The sequence below is a fragment of the Solenopsis invicta genome, chromosome 1, assembly GCF_016802725.1.
Source record: "Solenopsis invicta isolate M01_SB chromosome 1, UNIL_Sinv_3.0, whole genome shotgun sequence".
Taxonomy (NCBI): domain Eukaryota; kingdom Metazoa; phylum Arthropoda; class Insecta; order Hymenoptera; family Formicidae; genus Solenopsis; species Solenopsis invicta.
Window position 1 is genome coordinate 4,501,454 of NC_052664.1, and position 19,970 is coordinate 4,521,423.

Consider the following 19,970-nt stretch of genomic DNA (forward strand, 5'->3'; position numbering starts at 1 on the left):
CTCAACAATCGTGGTGAATGAAGGGCCAGAGAGCCGATCGAGGTAAGCAAAGATCGACGAAGACAGCAAAGCGTATCGTTCTCCCCTCGCCGCTCGGCAGAAGTCACTAACGAGCGAGAGGCAAAGCGACGACGCGCTTCAACCAAGGTTAGGTTAGGATAGCCGGTCGAGGTAACGACGATCGGCGGATACATCGACAGCGAATTGTCCCCCCTCCTCCCCCACGCCGCTCGGCAGCCGAAATCACCATTGAACGAGAGATATTACGAAGACGCGCGTCTTTTGCGAAAAGGAGAATATTGCCCCGCCGCCCCCTCCTCAGTAAACAGAAGCAGGAGCTTCGTCAAGCGCGGCCATCATTAAGGCGACATCTCAAGGAGCGCAAGTATTCTACTCAAACGACATACGTGGTCTAACGAGTTTGTTCTTTATTGTTGAAAAAAAAAATTGTATTGAGTAATTAATATTAAGTAATATTAAGTAAAATGTCAAAAGATGAGCTGAGCAAATTAATTGTGCGAGGTAGAATTAAAGCGAAGTTAACCGCGTTTAGCACATATCTCGAAAGAGCAGCAACAGAGTCCGTAAAGATCGCGGAATTGCCCATCAGATTAGAGAAGGCGGAAGGGTTCTGGCAAGAGTTTGATATAACTCAATCACAAATTGAAGATTTAGAGAATACAGTAGCGCAATTTACTGAGAGAGAAAATTTCGAAAACTTATACCATGCCATTATAACTTCTGCCAGGGCACTTCAGTCGCGTCAAGATCAAGCAAATCGGCCAAGTTCAGTAAACTCTGTACCTGAGAGGTCAGTAGGCAATCCACAAGTTAATGTTTTTGCTCAGCCGGTAGGACCCACCAAAGTAAAGTTGCCAAACATAGAATTGCCAAAGTTTGACGGGAGCTATAATAAATGGATTCCATTTCGCGAATTGTTTGAATCTCTTATAGACGCTAATGCGGCGCTACCAGCAATTCAAAAATTACATTATTTAAAACTGGCATTAACTCATGAGGCCGCTAAAGTAATACAATCGTTAGAGCTCTCTAATGCCAACTATGAAATTGCATGGGACCTACTGAAACAGAGATACGAAAACAAACGATTAATAGTACATCATATGCAAGAATTGCTTGATCTGGCACCAATTGTAAAGGAGTCTCACGCTGCCTTGCGACAATTTATAGATGGCATTTCACAACATATTCAGCCTTTAATTAAATTAGGACAGCCAGTAGAACATTGGAATACAATTTTAATTCATATTTTCACGCCTAAGTTAGATAAAATTACTAAGCGAGAATGGGAGTTGAAAAGAGCTACGATAGATACATTCCCCACACTAAATGAATTTATTGAATTTTTGAATACTCGCAGCGCGTTTCTTGAATCACTGTCTTACTCAGCTAATAATACAAACTCTGTTTCCAGCGTTAATAAATCACATAATAAAGCTGTCATATGCGCATGTGTGTCGGAAGAGAAATCAAGTTGTCCTGTTTACCAAGGTAATCATGAACTACCTGATTGTGGCACCTTTCGTAAGTGGTCTGCGGCAGAGCATATGACAGAAATTAAGAAAAGGCGACTGTGCATCAGGTGTTTGAAGAATTTTCACGGCAGGAACTGCAAGGCGTCAGAATGCAAACGGTGCAAAGGCTATCATCATACCATGCTACATCTCGAGAAAACGATAAAGCCGGACAAAGAAGCAAATCAGACGGAGCCTTCTACAGGAGCAACCAAGACGTCGGCGACAGATAAACAGATCGTTGCCACGGTCACTCAGGCACCAACAACCACATTGATGCATTGCGCCACTAAAGGACCGCTACAAGTAATGTTAGCAACGGCCATAATCTATATAAAGGATCAAAAAGGCATACTTCATGAATGTCGAGCTTTCTTGGACAGTGGTTCCCACTCCAATTTTATCACCTGCAAACTCAGTGACCGCCTTCAATTGCTGAAACAACAAACCACAATGACGATCACCGCAATTAATGAAATTCCTGTAAAAACTAGTCAGCAAATTACGGCAACAATCCAATCTCGCTACAACGCATTTCAAGCAACGCTTCCATTTTTCACCATTCCAAAAATCACCAAGAGGCTGCCACTAAATAAAGTAGACTTGAGGAAGGTCGAAATTCCAGAAAGAATTCAGTTAGCGGACCCGGAATTTCATATACCGGCTACCATAGATATACTATTGGGAGCGAGTGTCTTTTGGGACCTTCTGTACGTAGGACAAATAAAGATATTCAAGCAGCAGCCAACGTTCCGAAAGACACAACTTGGATGGATAGTTGCAGGAGCAATGGAGCTCCACCACATGCCGACAACAATGACGACGTATTGTGGCTTCTCCTCAGAACGGACATTGTGCGATCAATTGCAAAAATTCTGGCAGATAGAAGAGATTACATCGAGCCGCCATTTATCACAGGAGGAGACAACTTGTGAAAAACATTTTACTGACACAATCAGACGGACGGAGGATGGTAGATTCGTAGTACAATTGCCACTAAAGAGAAATCCTTCGAAACTGGGAGATTCCTATGAAATAGCGAGAAAGAGATTTCAATCAATTGAACGCAAATTAAATAAGGACCCCACATTAAAGAAGGAATATCATGCATTTATACAGGAATACTTGCAGCTGGGCCGTATGTCGGAAGTTGAAGAAAGGGACAGCACCGTCAAACAAGCTATCTGCCGCATCATGCGGTGATTAAAGCAGAAAGCACCACCACGAAAGTGAGAGTGGTCTTTGACGCCTCTTACCCCACTAGCTCGGGAAATTCGCTAAATGACATTATGATGGTCGGGCCAACGATACAGGACGAATTATTTTGTATCATCTTACGTCTTCGGCAGCACAAATATGTGATGTCAGCCGACATCACTAAGATGTACAGGCAAATCTGGATGCACGAGTCACAACGCGACCTTCAAAGAATTTTATGGAGATGGACACCCGATGAGCCTCTACGTACATTCCGATTAAATACGATTACCTATGGTACGTCCAGCGCTCCTTTTTTAGCAACGAGATGCCTGACAGAGATCGCGCAACTACACCATAGCAAACATCCTGCAGCGGCAGAAATCATCAGGCGAGATTTCTACGTCGACGATTTGTTGACGGGTAAGGACGAGATAGGTGAACTTGTCAAGCTACAAAGGGACATCATCCAAATATTAAAGACTGCCCAATTTGAGCTGAGGAAATGGAGGTCAAATGCACCAGAGCTCTGTACAACGGAAATAGATAAGGAGTCTACAGTACCAATAGGGGAGGAAGTCAAGACCCTTGGCTTACCGTGGAACACTACATCAGATAGTCTTACATACAAGGCTTGTACAAATAGCAGCAATAAAAGGATCACAAAGCGGAGCATGCTGTCCGATATAGCTCAGCTATATGACCCGCTTGGATTGTTGGGTCCAGTGATCGTGCAAGCAAAAATAATGTTGCAAGAATTGTGGCAACTCAAGCTGGGCTGGGATGAGTCCATGCCTATGCAGTCTCATTCAAGTTGGAAAAAATGGCGCCAGCACATTGAATGCGTCAACCACATCTCCATTGCAAGGCAAGTGATCTGCGATAAACCAACATTCATAGAACTACACGGCTTTTGCGACGCGTCGGAGAAGGCATACGGCGCGTGTGTGTATATCTGCAGTATAAATGCGAAGCAAGAACGCACAATTAAATTAGTATGCGCCAAATCGCGAGTTGCACCACTCAAAAGGATATCGATGCCACGTCTAGAGCTTTGTGGAGTGCTCCTGTTAGCCCAACTCTGTGGCAAGATAAAAGACGCCATGATAATCCCTATAAAGGACACGCACCATTGGAGTGACTCTACTATTACGTTGGCGTGGATTGCAGGTGAACCTCATCAGTGGCACACATTTGTCGCAAATAGAATATCGGAAATACACCGGCTAACGGACAAGCACAAATGGCACCATGTGCGATCAGATCAGAACCCAGCTGATCTGTTGTCGCGAGGTGTTAACGCGGAGGACTTAAAAGGAAAACAATTATGGTGGGAAGGACCATCATTCTTGCAACAGCAGAGCGGTTTTAATTCACACACGCCTCCCGATCTGAAGGATATACCAGAACGCAAAGGAACTAATCCGTGTCTAGCCGCTATGGAATCAGAAGGGCCGGACACCACTCTCATCCAGAGGTTTTCATCGTTCACACGTTTAAAAAGAGTCGTCGCGTATTGCTTGCGGTTTGCAGCCAATGCACGACTCAAGGGATCTCGCCTATACCTTAAACGAAGCGGAGTTCTATCTGTGCAGGAGCTAGAGGATAGCACTGTAGTCATAATAAAACAAGTTCAGAGCGTGGAGTTTGCCGACGAGTTGAGATCTCTGCAATCTAATTCACCGGTCAATCATAAAAGTGAACTACGTAATTTACATCCGTTCCTAGATTCGAAAGGGCAAATCAGAGTGGAGGGGAGACTTAGTCACACTCAGCTACCATACTCTCAAAAACATCCGATTGTGCTTCCGGGGAAGCATCATATCACCGAGTTGCTCGTAAGACATGAACATTATCGAAACTTACATGCGGGACAGCAAGCGGTGTTGCCTGCTATTCGTACACGATATTGGCCTTTGTCTGGAAGAATAGCGATTCGGAGAGTCTTGAGAAGATGCATAGTGTGTTTTCGAGCACAACCAGTTTGTATAAAGCAGTTAATGGGCGACTTACCTCGTCATCGAGTTATTCAAGCCAGACCATTCCTCAACACGGGGCTTGATTATGCCAAGCCGTTTTCGGTAAAGCTGTCTAGAAATAAAACCTCAAAGGCATACGTATGTCTATTCGTATGTTTTGCCGTTAAAGCTGTACACTTGGAATTAGTGAATGACTTGAGCACTACATGTTTCCTTAACGCTCTTAAACGCTTTGTCGCAAGACGTGGACGTTGCATCAATTTATACTCTGACAATGGTACCAACTTTGTGGGGGCCAACAATGCACTTAAAGAGGTAAAGGAGATTCTGACAAAAGAAGCCACTCAAGATCAAATAAAAACTTTTTTAGCCGAGCAATCAATTGCTTGGCATTTTATTCCTGCATACTCCCCACACATGGGAAGCCTCTGGGAGGCTGCAATAAAATCAGCAAAGACACACATGCGCAAGGTGATTGGTTCGATGACACTGACCTTAGAAGAATTATATACAGTATTGACACAGATAGAAGCGTGCATGAATTCGCGTCCGCTGACGCTTATTTCACAAGATCCCAATGATCTAATCGCACTAACGACCGGGCACTTCCTGATCGGGGAACCACTCACGGCGATTCCGGAGTGCGAAGTGTCCGACGTTCCTAGTAATAGACTCAATCGGTACGAATATTTAATACAACTCAAGCAACATTTTTGGAAAAGGTGGTCGCAGGAGTATATTGCACAACTTCAGCCACGTACTAAATGGCAAATAGCCAAAGAAAACAATATCCGTATTGGTACCATGGTACTTTTAAAGAATGAAAATACTCCTTTGATGACTTGGCTGATGGGTCGTATTCTTGAGTCACACCCAGACAAGAAAGGTTTGATTCGAGTGGTAACCATTCGCACTAAAAATGGCACGTGCCAAAGAGCTATATCAAAAATATGTTTGTTACCTGTTGATAGTATGCCGTTAACAGATGCATAATTTAAGACCCGTGTCACATTCAAACTATGTGTTCAGAATTAAAATTAGAATAATTTAAGCAAATTTTAATTTAAGTTGTTCTGTTCCTTATTAGCATGTTTATTTACATTTAAGTCAAATTTATATACTCAAGATATTTGTTGTAAAACGTAAGTTTTCCAAGGCGGGCGGAATGTTTACGCCGTTTATATAATTGCGCTCAATCGACTAGTTATTTTCTTTTGGTTCCTTCCCGCTGTCATTAGTAATGGCCGTACCGCGGCGCTGTAGAAAAGTTTAGTTAAGTTGGGAGAACTGCGATGAACGACCGTTAGCATTTTTACTCTCTCACGTATTGTATCACTAGTGGAGTCATACACTCATTATCACTCGTCCGAATAAACTGGTAGCAGTTCACGATCCAAAAACATTCATTCAATCTCGATACCACCCAACAATTCAAGTATCGAACACTTTTCATAATCAATTTTTGTGATATTTCTTATAAATGAAAGAAAAATCAGTGTAATTCATCGAATATTTAAAGTCTGTTTAGCAGCTTCATTATTCAAATAGTTTCAAACAGAGACATTTAATTATTATTAACATACATTTCACATAGCTTTCAATTATTTAAGCACTACAATATTATATGTATGTATACTGACGACGACATAAAAGATAAATGTATTTAAAAGAAATCATTGTCGAAACATAATAATAGCAACGTACATTACTTCAATGTTATTTTATTACACTATTATGCAAACCGCACGATAAAAAAGGTGAAACTCTACTTTTTAACGTTAAAATATATAATTTTACGTATTTTTATGTAACCATACATATTTGCTTAAAGTTGTATATGTAGATAGATATATATTTCTCTTCAGCTTACAAAAGATTGTCAAGAAGGGGTCTTACATTAGTTTATATTACTAGTTAATATTACTCTAAAATCCATGCATCCATCCACACAATTCTACGCGCTTGCTACCTATTTTTTATCTCCCTATTCTCTACCTATATACATTTCTACACACTTTAAATATTTTATCTTTTACATTTTTAACAATTGTATATGTATAATAATTACAGAAAATTATGTGCAATTATTATGTGTAACTATCATATAGTTTTCATATATATTTATACATAATTATGTATGATAACATACAAAATATGCCTACATATATTAAAATATATATAATTATAAGTACGCATTATTTTAAACAACAAATATAATCCGTGATTTTTGTACAATAGTATTTGCGTTTTGTATTAGATAACTCTAGAAAGGTACGATATAAATAAATAAAAGATAAAAAGATTTTTTACCCGGAAAAAAACTTTATATATTGCGACCGCACTCACGAGGTGGTGAAACTGCGTTAATTGCTCGTGACGCTAGTTAGGTAGCAAAGGTGTTCGCAAAGTTGCTCACATCAAATGCGCAAAATCAGACGGTACGATTGGGCGCCAGGCACGAGCGAGCGTGCCACTCTTAGGTCAAAACGTTGCCGATCTCCCGATTCACGCCGGGAAAAGAAACGCAAAATTACTCTACCTCGTCACGGGCAATAACGGACTCTTAACCGATAACTCAGCCACGGAATTGGCAGAGGGGGTGGTTCGCTGCGGGCGGGACGTTAGTGGAGAGCGAGGGAGCTTAAATAGAACACACCAATGTGACAGAAAAGTTAACAATGTATTTCGGCCAATATCTGACATCGACTCACAGAGTCCCGCAACAATGTCTCGCGATCCGGGCGCGATCGAAAAATCCCACGCGGTCGTCGGTACGAGCTCACCGAACGAACAGAGTCAAAATTATATTCTAATTAGCGGCGAACAAAACACGCCGTACACACTCACAACTCTACACACGCACTCTTATTTCACGAGAAATTATATGGCGATTTGGTACAAAACACGCGATTGGAAATATGCGATCGCCACACAGAAGCACATACAAACGCTACTACAGATGACACACAAGATTACATATTACGCAATTAGCGCGACTTAGCTGTGATGTCGGCGACGCTCTCAATAAACGGAACCGAAAAGAATCAAGACGCGACTTGATCGGATGAGGCGTACGGCGGCTGAGCACGCGAACAGCACGCAATCACAGACGTGTTCTACTTCCGGCGAAAGATCTTACGGCGAACGTGAGCTTTAATTGCAATGACCACGCGCGCAACTTATCCGATCGGCGAAATCGGCGGCTTTACAATAGTCTCGTTCGTCTCACCACGACGCTGGCCGTTCCCCTTAGCTCGTTCTCTAGCCGGGGTATAGCTCGTCCCTGGGTGACGGCGGCTTCCGTCGTCTCAGCTGGGTGCGATACCGGCGGTGATCCACAGCGAAGTGATCGATAGCGCGAGGAAATTCGGCAGGCGGCACGCAGGATCTCTCGCCCCACACACGGGGATTCGTCGCGCCGCGCTATTGGTTCCGCCTTATAACGCGGTCCTTGCGACTCTCTAATCCGGCTGTCGCGCCGCGGCGCGCAATTCGAGGTAGGTGTCTTCGGGCAGCTCGCGACTCTTCCCGCGGTTTTTCCGAGGCCGGACGGCTATTCCTACGGACTCTTCGGCATCCGGAGCCCCCGCGCTCAGGACCAAGTCAGGAATCTTCTCTCGCAGCTCCTCGTTCGGGGTTTCCGACGCAATGATCTGCGTGGAGTGTCGACGTCCCCTACGTCGGACGTTCCCTCTTTGCGTCCTGCAATTTCAGCGGCCTTACTGTGGCGTACAGGCGCGACGGTACGAGATAACGTAATTAAATGAAGAGAGATCACCTGTCGTGCGCGCTACTGCGATCCTGCGCACGGTCCGGAAGATTCCAAGTGGTGGTGGGTCCTCTTTCTTGCAGTCTTCTGACCATGTGAGACTTCGTCGATAGAAAAATGAGTATCCGCTAGCCGCCAATCCGCCAAACGTCGCTAAAATTAACGGACGAACACACGCACACAAAACAAAGAAGCGAAATTACAAGCGCACGCGCCGACACGTCCGTCTCCGAGCCGAGAGGACGTAGAGCCGCAGCGTGCGCTCCTCGTTCGGATCTTACGATCCCTGTGACGGACAGCCAAACGGGATATCACGTCACTATATATATATATATATATATATATATATATATATATATATAAAATTATAAATAATTGTATATAGAAGTTTTTCCTGTGTAATTTATACTTTTATTGACTTCTATTTATTTATTTGTAACTTGTAAGCAATTGTACATGCTTTGTTGTTTAATCGTATCCTGCAAGAGTTATCTAGTACAAAACACTGGTACTATAAAAATTACGGATTATATTTTTTACAGTAATAATAATCTTCACAAAAATGTTTGAAACACAAATACTCGCCACATCATGCACAGCGCATAAAAGGGCTGTTCCACAAATACTACATTTAGATATATGCTTTTCAGTTTTAAGATGACAAAATTCCACGGGATTTTGAAAATGTTCGGGACGCGTTTCCAAATATCCGCTTTTATACCACAAAAATTTGAATCTAGGAAAAGACAACTGATTATGTGTTAAAGATTGTAATTTAATTATTTCATTACGGGAGTGCAAATTAATATCTTCCTCTTGAAGAATTACATTATCCGAAAATGTTCGCACAAAATTTTTCCAAATTCGGAATTAGAAGACGTTTAAAGGTTGAATGATACCCGTTGTCTTTTTGGAAATAATGAAAAATGTAACTTTTTTACTTTGTGGTATATGTTGCTCTAACTGACTCGGACAGTGTCCCGTCCATGAGTCAAGTAAAAATATGTTTTTACGACCAGTATTCGGTAGATATACTTCGGTGAACCCAGTTTTAAAATGTTCTGCAGTGAGTTTTCCTGATTTGGAAGCCTGAATGTATGTGTTAACTGGACGAAGTAGAGTTTCTTCCACCCTTGGTCCAAATGTTCCTGTAGACTCCTTCAAAACGATGTACAATGGTGAAAAAAGATTTCCATTTGCCGAAATAAGTAGCATAATGGTATAACTATGTGTTGTTGAAGATATACTTTAAACTGATGCCTTAAATTATTTTCTCTTCTGATTTTGCTTATGTTTGCCCAGAATGTATTTCAAGGTCAAAGCTACTTTTGTCTGCGTTATAAACTCTTCTGGTCCTACAGCTGGGATATTAGCTTTTATAATTGTAACAAATTCTTTTGCGACATTTTGTATATTGTCTTTATCTTTAAATGTAAATTGCGTTCGAAATACGGTGATTTTTTGAGAAACAATTCGGTGTACTTTTTTAAACTTCCAAATCCACGATTTACTTGCCCTGAATTCGGGTAGATCCACTTGATCCTTTGCCTGCAAGCCCCATAATCTTAAATTTATATCATGAATGATAGATTTTCTATCACAAGCTTCTTGAAATTTGTGCAGTACATATTCCGTACCCAGCCAAAAATGATTAGTCGAATTGACGTCGATTTGATGTCGATAACACTGGTCGATCGACGGTCAAAATGTGTAGTCAATTCGACTTAAAAATGGGCTTAAATTTCGACCAGTCATCGATAAGTCGATTTGATGTTGAATTAATACTAATTCCCAGCGAGAAATGACCTATCGAATCGACATCGAAATAATATCATTTTGATGATTTCGATGTTGAATCGATGTTGAATTGACATCGATTTTGTCATCATTTCTTACTGGGAATATCTAGAAATGAGATTATAACAGGTAATATTAACGTGAACTTGAGTAATATGGAATTGCTATTTATTACTGTAATATATTACTTTAATATGTGACTAAAATGTTGAGTGAAAACATAAATGCATATGTGTATTTGCCAAACAAAATATAATTAGAAATGCTTATCTGTTTCTTTGAACTTTTTATCACGTCTTCCAAAACTTTCATCATCGTGTTTTTGATATAGAGCATTCTTTAACCATTGTCCCATGTATAATGATAAATCCGTAACAGATACATTAGGTCTCTTGTTATGAATTGCGCCTAGAAATAAAATGTTTTATGTAAAATTACTAGACACAAATAAGAAATATTTAAAGGCAAAGTATTTTCCTACTGTTATGAAAACTACAAATAAAATTTATAAAGTAATAATTTATAAAGTATTTACCTATAATCACTTCCCACAACAGTAATTTGCAAAAAGATCTCTTTTGATTGCCTCGAAAATTGTATTTACATGCAAGAGAATTACTAATAGCTGCAGCCATAACTGAATACAATACTTCACTATCATTCACTTTAAATTCTTCTTTGGCTTTTACTTTCATTTGTGAAAAATAATGTACCTAATATAATAATGTAAATAAAAAAAAAACATTATTTAACTAGAACAAACTATTTCACAATTAAAACATAAAATTAAATCAACATAATAAAATATTCAAACAGACCTTTAGCTCTTGAAGAATACACCAATAACAGTGAGCTCTCACTCAACTGTAAGACGCAACCATTCAAGAGACACAATTGCAATTCGCGCCAAGTCTAAAAGCGTAACGTAAGTGATGCATACTTATATTACCGTACACTGCTGTTCGATAATAGTAATAGTCGTAATTTATCAACCTTGTTTGCACGATAATGACCAATGTGGGCGCTTTACGGGAATATATTTAATAATAATATAATAATATAATAATAAAGAAATAATAAAAAAATCTTTTTTCTACATTTTTCATTTTACATTTTTATAGAAAGCTTATAAAATTTGACAATATTTAAGGTTTTTAAAAATTCCTTTAGAAAAATTTCAAATATGATGAATTTTTATAATAATTATAAATGTTATAAGATATGAAAATTATTATAAATATACATGTGTACGAAAAATGTTAGTGCAGCTTAGTGATATATTCATTGTAAATGCCCGGGGAAAAATATATTATATATATGTCCAAACATAAATATATATGATTATATATATTTACATGTAATTTATATTTGTATTATGTATATTTATATGTAAATAAATATACATATAATTATATAAAATTGTATATAATTACAAATAATATAATTATATATATGGACATATTTTACATATAAGTGTACATAATTATATAATGATTATATATAAAAAAAATTTTTCTCGAGTGTCATTCTTTTATAACAGATGTAACAATTTTTATCCATTTATTGCTATTAAAAAGTTGTTAAATCATGCAAATGATATATACATTTCTACACAATTTGCAGATCAAGATTATATACAGGTTATATGTTGATTTAATTGTGTATGCAAAAGAACACATATCGCATTCCGATATCTCAACTTTTTAGTGCATAAAAATAATGTAATCAAAAAGTAAAATATATACTGCGCCTTCCAATTTATGTTGATCTACGTAAAATTGAATAAAAGTCAATAGAAATGTTACAAAAATATTTGCAATTACTCAATAAACAATTTTTATGACAAAGTAGAAAATGATAAAAATATTGACTAGTTTTCGACCATCGACCATTTATCGACGCATCGACGTCGAATCGATATCGATTCGACTAATCATTTCTGGCTGGGGTAATAAATGCAAATTTATCTGCATTTGTTCCACCTTTTGCTATGCTTGTCTCCCACCTGTATAGTTGCTGATAAGATTTAACCTTGCGGAACTTGTGTTGTACTGCACGTAAAGTTCTACAGGCCTTTTTTTCACTTTTCCAAAACTCCACAGCATTTCTCTTATAACTGTAGTCGACTACGCCTCCTTCATCATTAACAATGCACTGTTCAGGTTCGAAACTGCCTTCATTTTCTTCTTTTTCTTCAGACGTATTATGTTCTACAACTTGCGTGGTATCCCAGCAAACGAGAAATAATTGAAAAATATTTAGGATTATTAAATGGAACGAAATTAAATCCAGTTTTTGGATTTTTTGAATCCGTTTTCTATCCGTAATCGATTTGAATCAATAATTACGGATTGGCTATTTGCTTTCTGTATCTTATTCAATATACATAAAAGTAAAACGTGCGACCTATTCATTTGAATCCGTAATTGTGGATTGGTTATTTGTTTTTGACATCATATTCAATATTCAATGCAATGAACGTGAGTCTATTCGTTTGAATCTATAATTGTGGATTAGCCATTTGCTTTTGGTATCACATTCAATGTACAATGCAATGAATTATATTTAACTACCCTAACAGCACAATCATCTATATGTCAACTGTAAATCGACTTTTCTAAGTCAGGTTTTCGGAATTGACTGCAAGTCGACTTTGCATAAACGTCTGCAGACGTCTTTCAAATATTGACTCTACGACATTTAGAAAAAGACATGCGGTCCTGTAGTCCTGTGTGCATCATGTATTGTTGAGAAACATAAATATTTATATCGATAGACAAAATAGGTCCATATATGAAGAAACCTTGATCTACATCCCAATGAGCAAACAATATTTTTTAATTGGTTTTTTAATAAAAATTTTTTCATATTTAATTAAATTATTGTATTATATTGATATATATTTTCTAATTGCATTCTTATTTAAACAAATAACAGAAAAATTATTCCAGATGCTATTTTACATTTGCGAAATTAGTAAAAAAACTATAATTTTATATTTATTTATATAAATAATATGTTTTAATTATACATATTTCATTTTTTCGATAACGTATATTAATCTGATCTAACAATTATATACACATATCAGTATAAAGTATTCACAGGTCATCATGAGGGATTAGTTCGCAGCGATCACGGAGGTCAAACAACGTTCACCGGAGTCGCGACTTGGATGGGTGACCGCTTGAAAATTTCCGGAAAAAATTCCTAAGAAATAGATTTTTTTTGCAAAAATTGTTTTTGAAACTATTACAAAAATGTTGTTTTGCTCACGTAGATTCCATTTGAATAATTTACGTAAAAAAATGCAATGAATTATATTTAATTAGGGATATAGGAAACGGATTCAATGTGTTCAGTTTCTATAAAATTCAATACTTTTTTGCGGATTCAGAAACATGATTCATATGGATTTATCCAATCCAATCATTTCTCGTTTGCTGGAATGTGACTCCGATGGATCGTCAAAATCAAGCACGTAATCATGATCTATCAATATTACTGAACGTGTGTCCTGAGCTTTTTGTAAAATACTTTTAATTTCGTCATGTACTTCAATTTCCATTGGTGTTATAAGTGTTTGTGTTATACTCGCAATTTGAAACGTAGTAGCTAACATGTTTATTACGTTTTCTACATTAAACGGCGTCATTTTAAAAAAATTTCTGTCAAGTATGATTACTAATTTTTCAACAAAATGGTAACTGATCGACGTTGCAAATGAAACTGGAAATGATACTTCCTCCGACATATTTATATGACTTAAAAGACACAATTACATGAATTTATTTACCGCGCGAATAAATTTTGCGCAAATAGCTTAAACGTTAGAAAATAGATTTCCAAGAAATCTTTTTATCTAATCTTATTTATCACCTGGTATGCAAAATACAGTCTAGTTATCAATGTGACTGCGTTATTATACGTTGAAAAATAGAGTTCCAGACAATATCTTATTTACCGTCTGGTATGCGAAATTAAGAGGCGCGGTCGTGTCTCGCGCCAAATGAAAACGCGCAAGCGAAAAGCGAAAACAGACCGAGTTTGTTTTTAATCTAGACATCAAGGTGATTCTACGTTATTAAACGTTAGAAAATAGAGTTCCAGGAAAAATTTTATTTATCGTGCATAATTAATGTAATAAAATAGCATAATAGTGCATAAATAAACGATATTTCGCAAAAATAATAATTTCTCTATTCATAACTCGTTTTTAATTGTACAAAGTATTACGTACATACTTTGACATTGCCAAAGATATTTGACTGATTTTAGCAGTCGAGTTCAAAAAACTCATTATTATTTTATTATTTTAATTATTATTATTAAAAAAACTCTTATTTTAATATGCTTTGTACTATACTCATTTGTCTTTAACGTAATACGCGATGAGCGGGAAAAATCGAGCGCACGAACAGGGTGCGTATAGCGTGCATATATAAAAGGTTTATTATTTTTCAAGAATGGTACATAGGAATGACACTTTATTATATATGGTTGGATTCGTATAAAAATAAGCTTTAATTTGGCTAAAAATAAAATTTTAAAAATTAAAAGAAAAACGTTGGGTGGTGGAGGTATTTTGTTAAACAATAACAAAAAAAAATTTTTTTTATAATAATTATCGTTGTAAAGTACTCTTCGAACCATTCATCTTTTATTCAAAACATTTTTTTCTATCTCTTATAGTTTTGACAATATTCGCTTGGAAAGAAAAAAATCAATTTTTTTCAAAAGGGTGTTTTACCCCCTTAAACTGAAATTAGGCACGAACAAAAAATATTTTTGGGTTACGGATGGACTCCTCTATGTGTATAGTCGTGAGCTAAAAGGTTGCAACACATTTTCTTCGACTGTTTTTGAAATGTAGACTTGCTCATCAAACGGCGAACGTCATTGGTCCTTACCTGTGGATCCAACCAATTAAGCATCGAACCATCTACCATCAAAGAAAATGTGTTGCAACCTTTTAGCTCACGACTATACACCAAATTTCAGATTTTTTTGAATTTCTGGGTTCGCAAACCTTCCTTGCAGGCGCCACCGCGGTCGACTTCCCAGCTCATATGTATTTCAGTGAAACTTTTAGAAGCTGCTTATTGTAACTTCGAGACGAATACTCGCTCTTGTTCTTTTTATACGTGACGTGTGTGTGGAATATTGTTCAACATAAAATTTTATATTTTTACATGAAAATCACAATTTGTATTGTTATTTAATCTAGTACATGAATTAAATGTTTAATTTAAAATTTAATCTTTTTTTAATTCTTTTTAACAAAAAAGATACAAGAAATACTTTTTTTGTAAATTGAACATTTATTACGTTTACATTAATGTATTCTGTTTTAATAAATCTATCTGAATTTCGATCTTATTTTTAATCGATCTTAATACCGTATTTTCGGTTCAGAAATCCCGATCGATTCGAATTACTTTTTTTTAATCGGTTTTAATCGCATATTTTCGGCATATTGTATTTTTTAATCAAATTTTTTAACTTTTGGTATGATTTTTTTTATCTTTCCAGTCCATTAAACGATTTCTAGGAAATGATAATGGAATCGATGTCAAATTGACATCAATTTGACGTCGAAATCATTTCGATATGATTCGATATAGGTAATTTCTCGTTGAGTTATAGTACCGAAAGGATGTTAATATCATTTATTAAATGTTTTATACACGTTGATATTGACATTGAAGTAGCATCGAAATTTGAACGTTTTAACATTGATGTCGACGTAAAATTTGATCTCATTTCAACCGTCAAAATGATGTCAATTTGACGTCATCCGACCTATCATTTTTCCCTGGGTGTGATGCGAAAGAGGTCTCAATTAATATTATTATATTTTGCTGAGGATGACCCAAACTCGGATTGAAACGTTTGAACCAATTTGATGGAAGTTGCTTAATAAACATGGAATTACTGACACGTACCAACAACCAAAGTTAATAAATCACTTTGTGATTCTCATTAGCTCTCTTTCAGTTAATTATTTATTTAACTGCTTTCAATCTAATTTTATCAATAATAAACTAGTATTTTTTCAATTTTAAGTTTGTTTCTGATAGAAATCACTGATAAAAGATCACTTTTATTTTAGTTTATTAATATTTGAGTTTTCCCTATAAAGTTATAATATTTGGTGAATTTGAAAATATTACATTATCTCCTGTGTTCGGATAATTAGTTTCGTAACTATATTTGTTCATAAACATAACATTCTATAAATACAAAGCTGCATTAATAAAACGTACTGCATCAAAATCATTTATTTTACGCACATTTTTATACCTCAATGAATTATTTATAACATTTTAAATTTTATTATTAACAATTATTTCATGATTCTAAACGTTTCAATATTGGTAAAAGTTGTAATGAAAATTTTGATGACATTTTGTTGAATTTTATGTTCATTTTGGAATATTAAAACCAATGACTTCATTAAAACATCAAAAATTCAATTTTATTAAAATGATAATCTATCAATATAGACTGTTGTTTTCGATTGCAATTTTATTTACAATTTCAATAAAATGTTAATTTTATCGTTAGATTATTTGTGACTTTTCGTTTGAATTTCATCAAAATTTATTAAAAGAAAATTTTCATACTTTTCTTTATTAAACAATATTAAAAATTTTTCGTTTGAAGTAATGGCATCTGTTATTTTAATTATTAAACACAGAAAATAATTTTTTTAATAAAATATAATTTAAATTTTTCGTTATATATTCATTAAATTTAATCAAATGTCAAATTTATCGAAATTTCATTACATTTTTTCTATCATTTTAACTTACCAGATAAAAGGATGAAAGGAAAATATTTCTATAACCATAGTTTTGGGACTGAAATTGTTTAATCATATCTTTGTACATAAAATAATAAAAATGTAACATAAATTCATTGGAAATTACCGCAATATATTAGCATTTGATGTATAGGGCTAGTGCTACAGTACACATGCTTGATACTTTCTAAATTTCTTTCCGATACAGATTTATATGATTACGATCGATGTTGCAAAAATTGCGCTTTTGTGTTTCATTTTAAAGTTTGTGAGCCCATTGCACAGAAATTTGTATAAAAAATAAGCGTTAAGAATGAATCTCTCGAACAATAGAATAATATAAATACTGTGAAATTATTCAGTGAATTGTTTTGAGAATTTTATTTTTATTCATTCATTCAGTTAAAGCGCTACACACATATTTTTATGCAAATTTCTGTGCCTTACAGATGAATAATTGAAGATTTCCTTTCATATTATTTCTCAATGTTTACTTGCTTTTTTATTACTTTATAGACATATTTGTACAGTCCCATTACCTAAACGGGCTCTGTATGGATAATTAATATCCTAGTTTATTGAAATGCTTAAGTATAATTATCTTTTTATTTTTCTTTGTATATGCGTGTATGCGTGTGTGTGTGTGTGTGTGTGTGTGTGTGTGTGTGTGTGTGTGTGTGTGCTCGCACGCACGTGTGTATGTGTATTTTATAATATACCACATTTGTATTATTTATATAATACAGTTTCTATATTATGTTTACATTACAACTTGTGAACTTATAGGCTTGTATTCAGAACGCGCTTCTAAAAATATCAGCTTTTTCATTAGTCTATCTTTATTCATTAGTCTATCGTTTATTACAACAATAGAATAACAAAAAAGCGCATTATTTTTGGAAGCACGTCCTGAATACAAGTCATAGAATATAGTTATATATTTACAAGGATATTAAACAAGAAATAAATGTAAAATCTTTGAAAATTCATACACAGGTAAAAAGTAAAATGAAATCAATTTGATCTATCAAGAGAACGTATCATCTAACAGGCAATTTGCATATCTGCACTGGAGATTGTAAAATTATCGATGAATTTAATATAAATATATTTTTTTGTTTTTATATATAAAAATGTTTCATATTGTATCGATTTATATCAAGGCCTACGTTACAAGTGCATTTCAATCAGAGGACATAAATATACAAATTATCTGATCTTTGCAATATATATTCAAGAAGAATAAAATATATTTGTTTAATATTCTGCAACTTATTTTATCATGATAGCATAGATTTTACAGAATTCAAGAATTCATCTATTCAGAATCCTGAATAGATATGACATGTTGCACTTTCGTCTATTTAAAAATTTTGAAATAAATTTCTTTTACTACTTTCTCAATATTAACTATTTGAATTGAACCATTGCAGCCATAACCATATATGGACAATACATTCTTTCAGAAAAGCAATAGCAGAGAAAACATTAGAACTAATAAAAATGATAAGATAATTAAGAAATAAAAAAAATTATATATAATGTTTAAAAAAATATCGGTTTTACTGTCAAGGACTTCTGATGTTACATTCTTTTGTATATTGTATGAAATTTTATACATGAAAACTGTACTGTGTATTATCCATTGGTTGTTGTAATATTAATATAAAAATAAATTGTATAATTAAATCCCGTTTTATTTATGAGCCTAATCTAAATGCATAATACTTAATTTCTATAACCGTGATGGACTAATAGTATAATAGTATATTTATTATAGTAAAAACGGTATTATACGATTATGGATGCTTCGTGTGTGTTTATCAGTCGATTGTATTCCATGTTATACGAACAAAGTCGGAATAATAAACTTTCTTACAGAAAGGAGAAACACCAGGAGATCAAAATGTTACTCAAAATAAATCAAATTTTTTCTGCTAGAAAAAATAAACTTAAAAAAAATGACACTTGTAATGCAACATTTAGATAAAAATAATTAAAATTTATAATTTTTTAGTTTGAAAATCATATGTAATGAATAATATTTTAAAAATGATTAAAAATCTTATACATATATTATATATATTAATATACATCAGGTATTTCCAAAGTGTAGGACCTAAAAAATTTTTCAACGAGGAAAAAAAAATTTCAAAATAAATTCAAACTGTACATGAAAATAATTTGTCTTGGCATCGACGTTAGATGTCATCAACAGAAATAAAAAATAAGTACATTCTTCACAAGTTTATATTTTATTAGGGTATATATTAGAGAAATAGATTTATAAAATTTTACTACATAAAAAACAAAAAAGTATGAATAAAATTATATAAATAAATAATTTATTTATTATCACCCCTTCCACGTTTTTTTTATATCCTAAAGTAAGATGAGACGTAGATGTCTACCGTTTTAAAAAATAGATCGCGGTCCACACAAGTTTAGGAGACCCTGATATATATATTATATATATAAATATACATAATTATATTTAGAATGTCTCGCAATTCGCGAATCAAAGTACTGTTGTGAGAAAGCTCTTGAAAAATTAAATAGAATAGTTATTTGTAAAGTTTTCAAACAATAATTTTTTAGATATAAATTTAAATTGAGCATAAACTATATTTAGACAATCGCGTGTTTGTGAGTCACATATGCAGTAATATTAGTAACCGTATGATAAACTGTCTAAACATAGTTTGTTATTAATCAATTTTATACCTTATATTTCAACAACTACAGTTTAAAATAAAAATTTACAAAAATTTTGTAAATAACTATTTTACTTCATTTTTTGAAAACTTTTTTACTATAATATTTTGATTTGCGAATTTCAGAACACCCTGTATACATACATTTCCTTAGAAATATGTTACAAAATAAAA

At 34.6% G+C, this 19,970-nt stretch overlaps 2 protein-coding genes across 2 annotated transcripts; both read left to right on the forward strand.

Annotated features, from left to right (window-relative positions):
* Positions 1–485: 485 nt before the first annotated feature.
* Positions 486–2,738, forward strand: LOC105205390. The gene has a single exon (XM_011174747.1). The coding sequence runs from the start codon at positions 486–488 to the stop codon at positions 2,736–2,738; it is 2,253 nt and encodes a 750-aa protein (XP_011173049.1).
* An 86-nt stretch (positions 2,739–2,824) lies between these two features.
* LOC105205391 lies at positions 2,825–5,704 on the forward strand. The gene has a single exon (XM_011174748.2). It carries the CDS (start codon positions 2,825–2,827, stop codon positions 5,702–5,704), a length of 2,880 nt encoding a protein of 959 aa, XP_011173050.1.
* Positions 5,705–19,970: the final 14,266 nt, after the last annotated feature.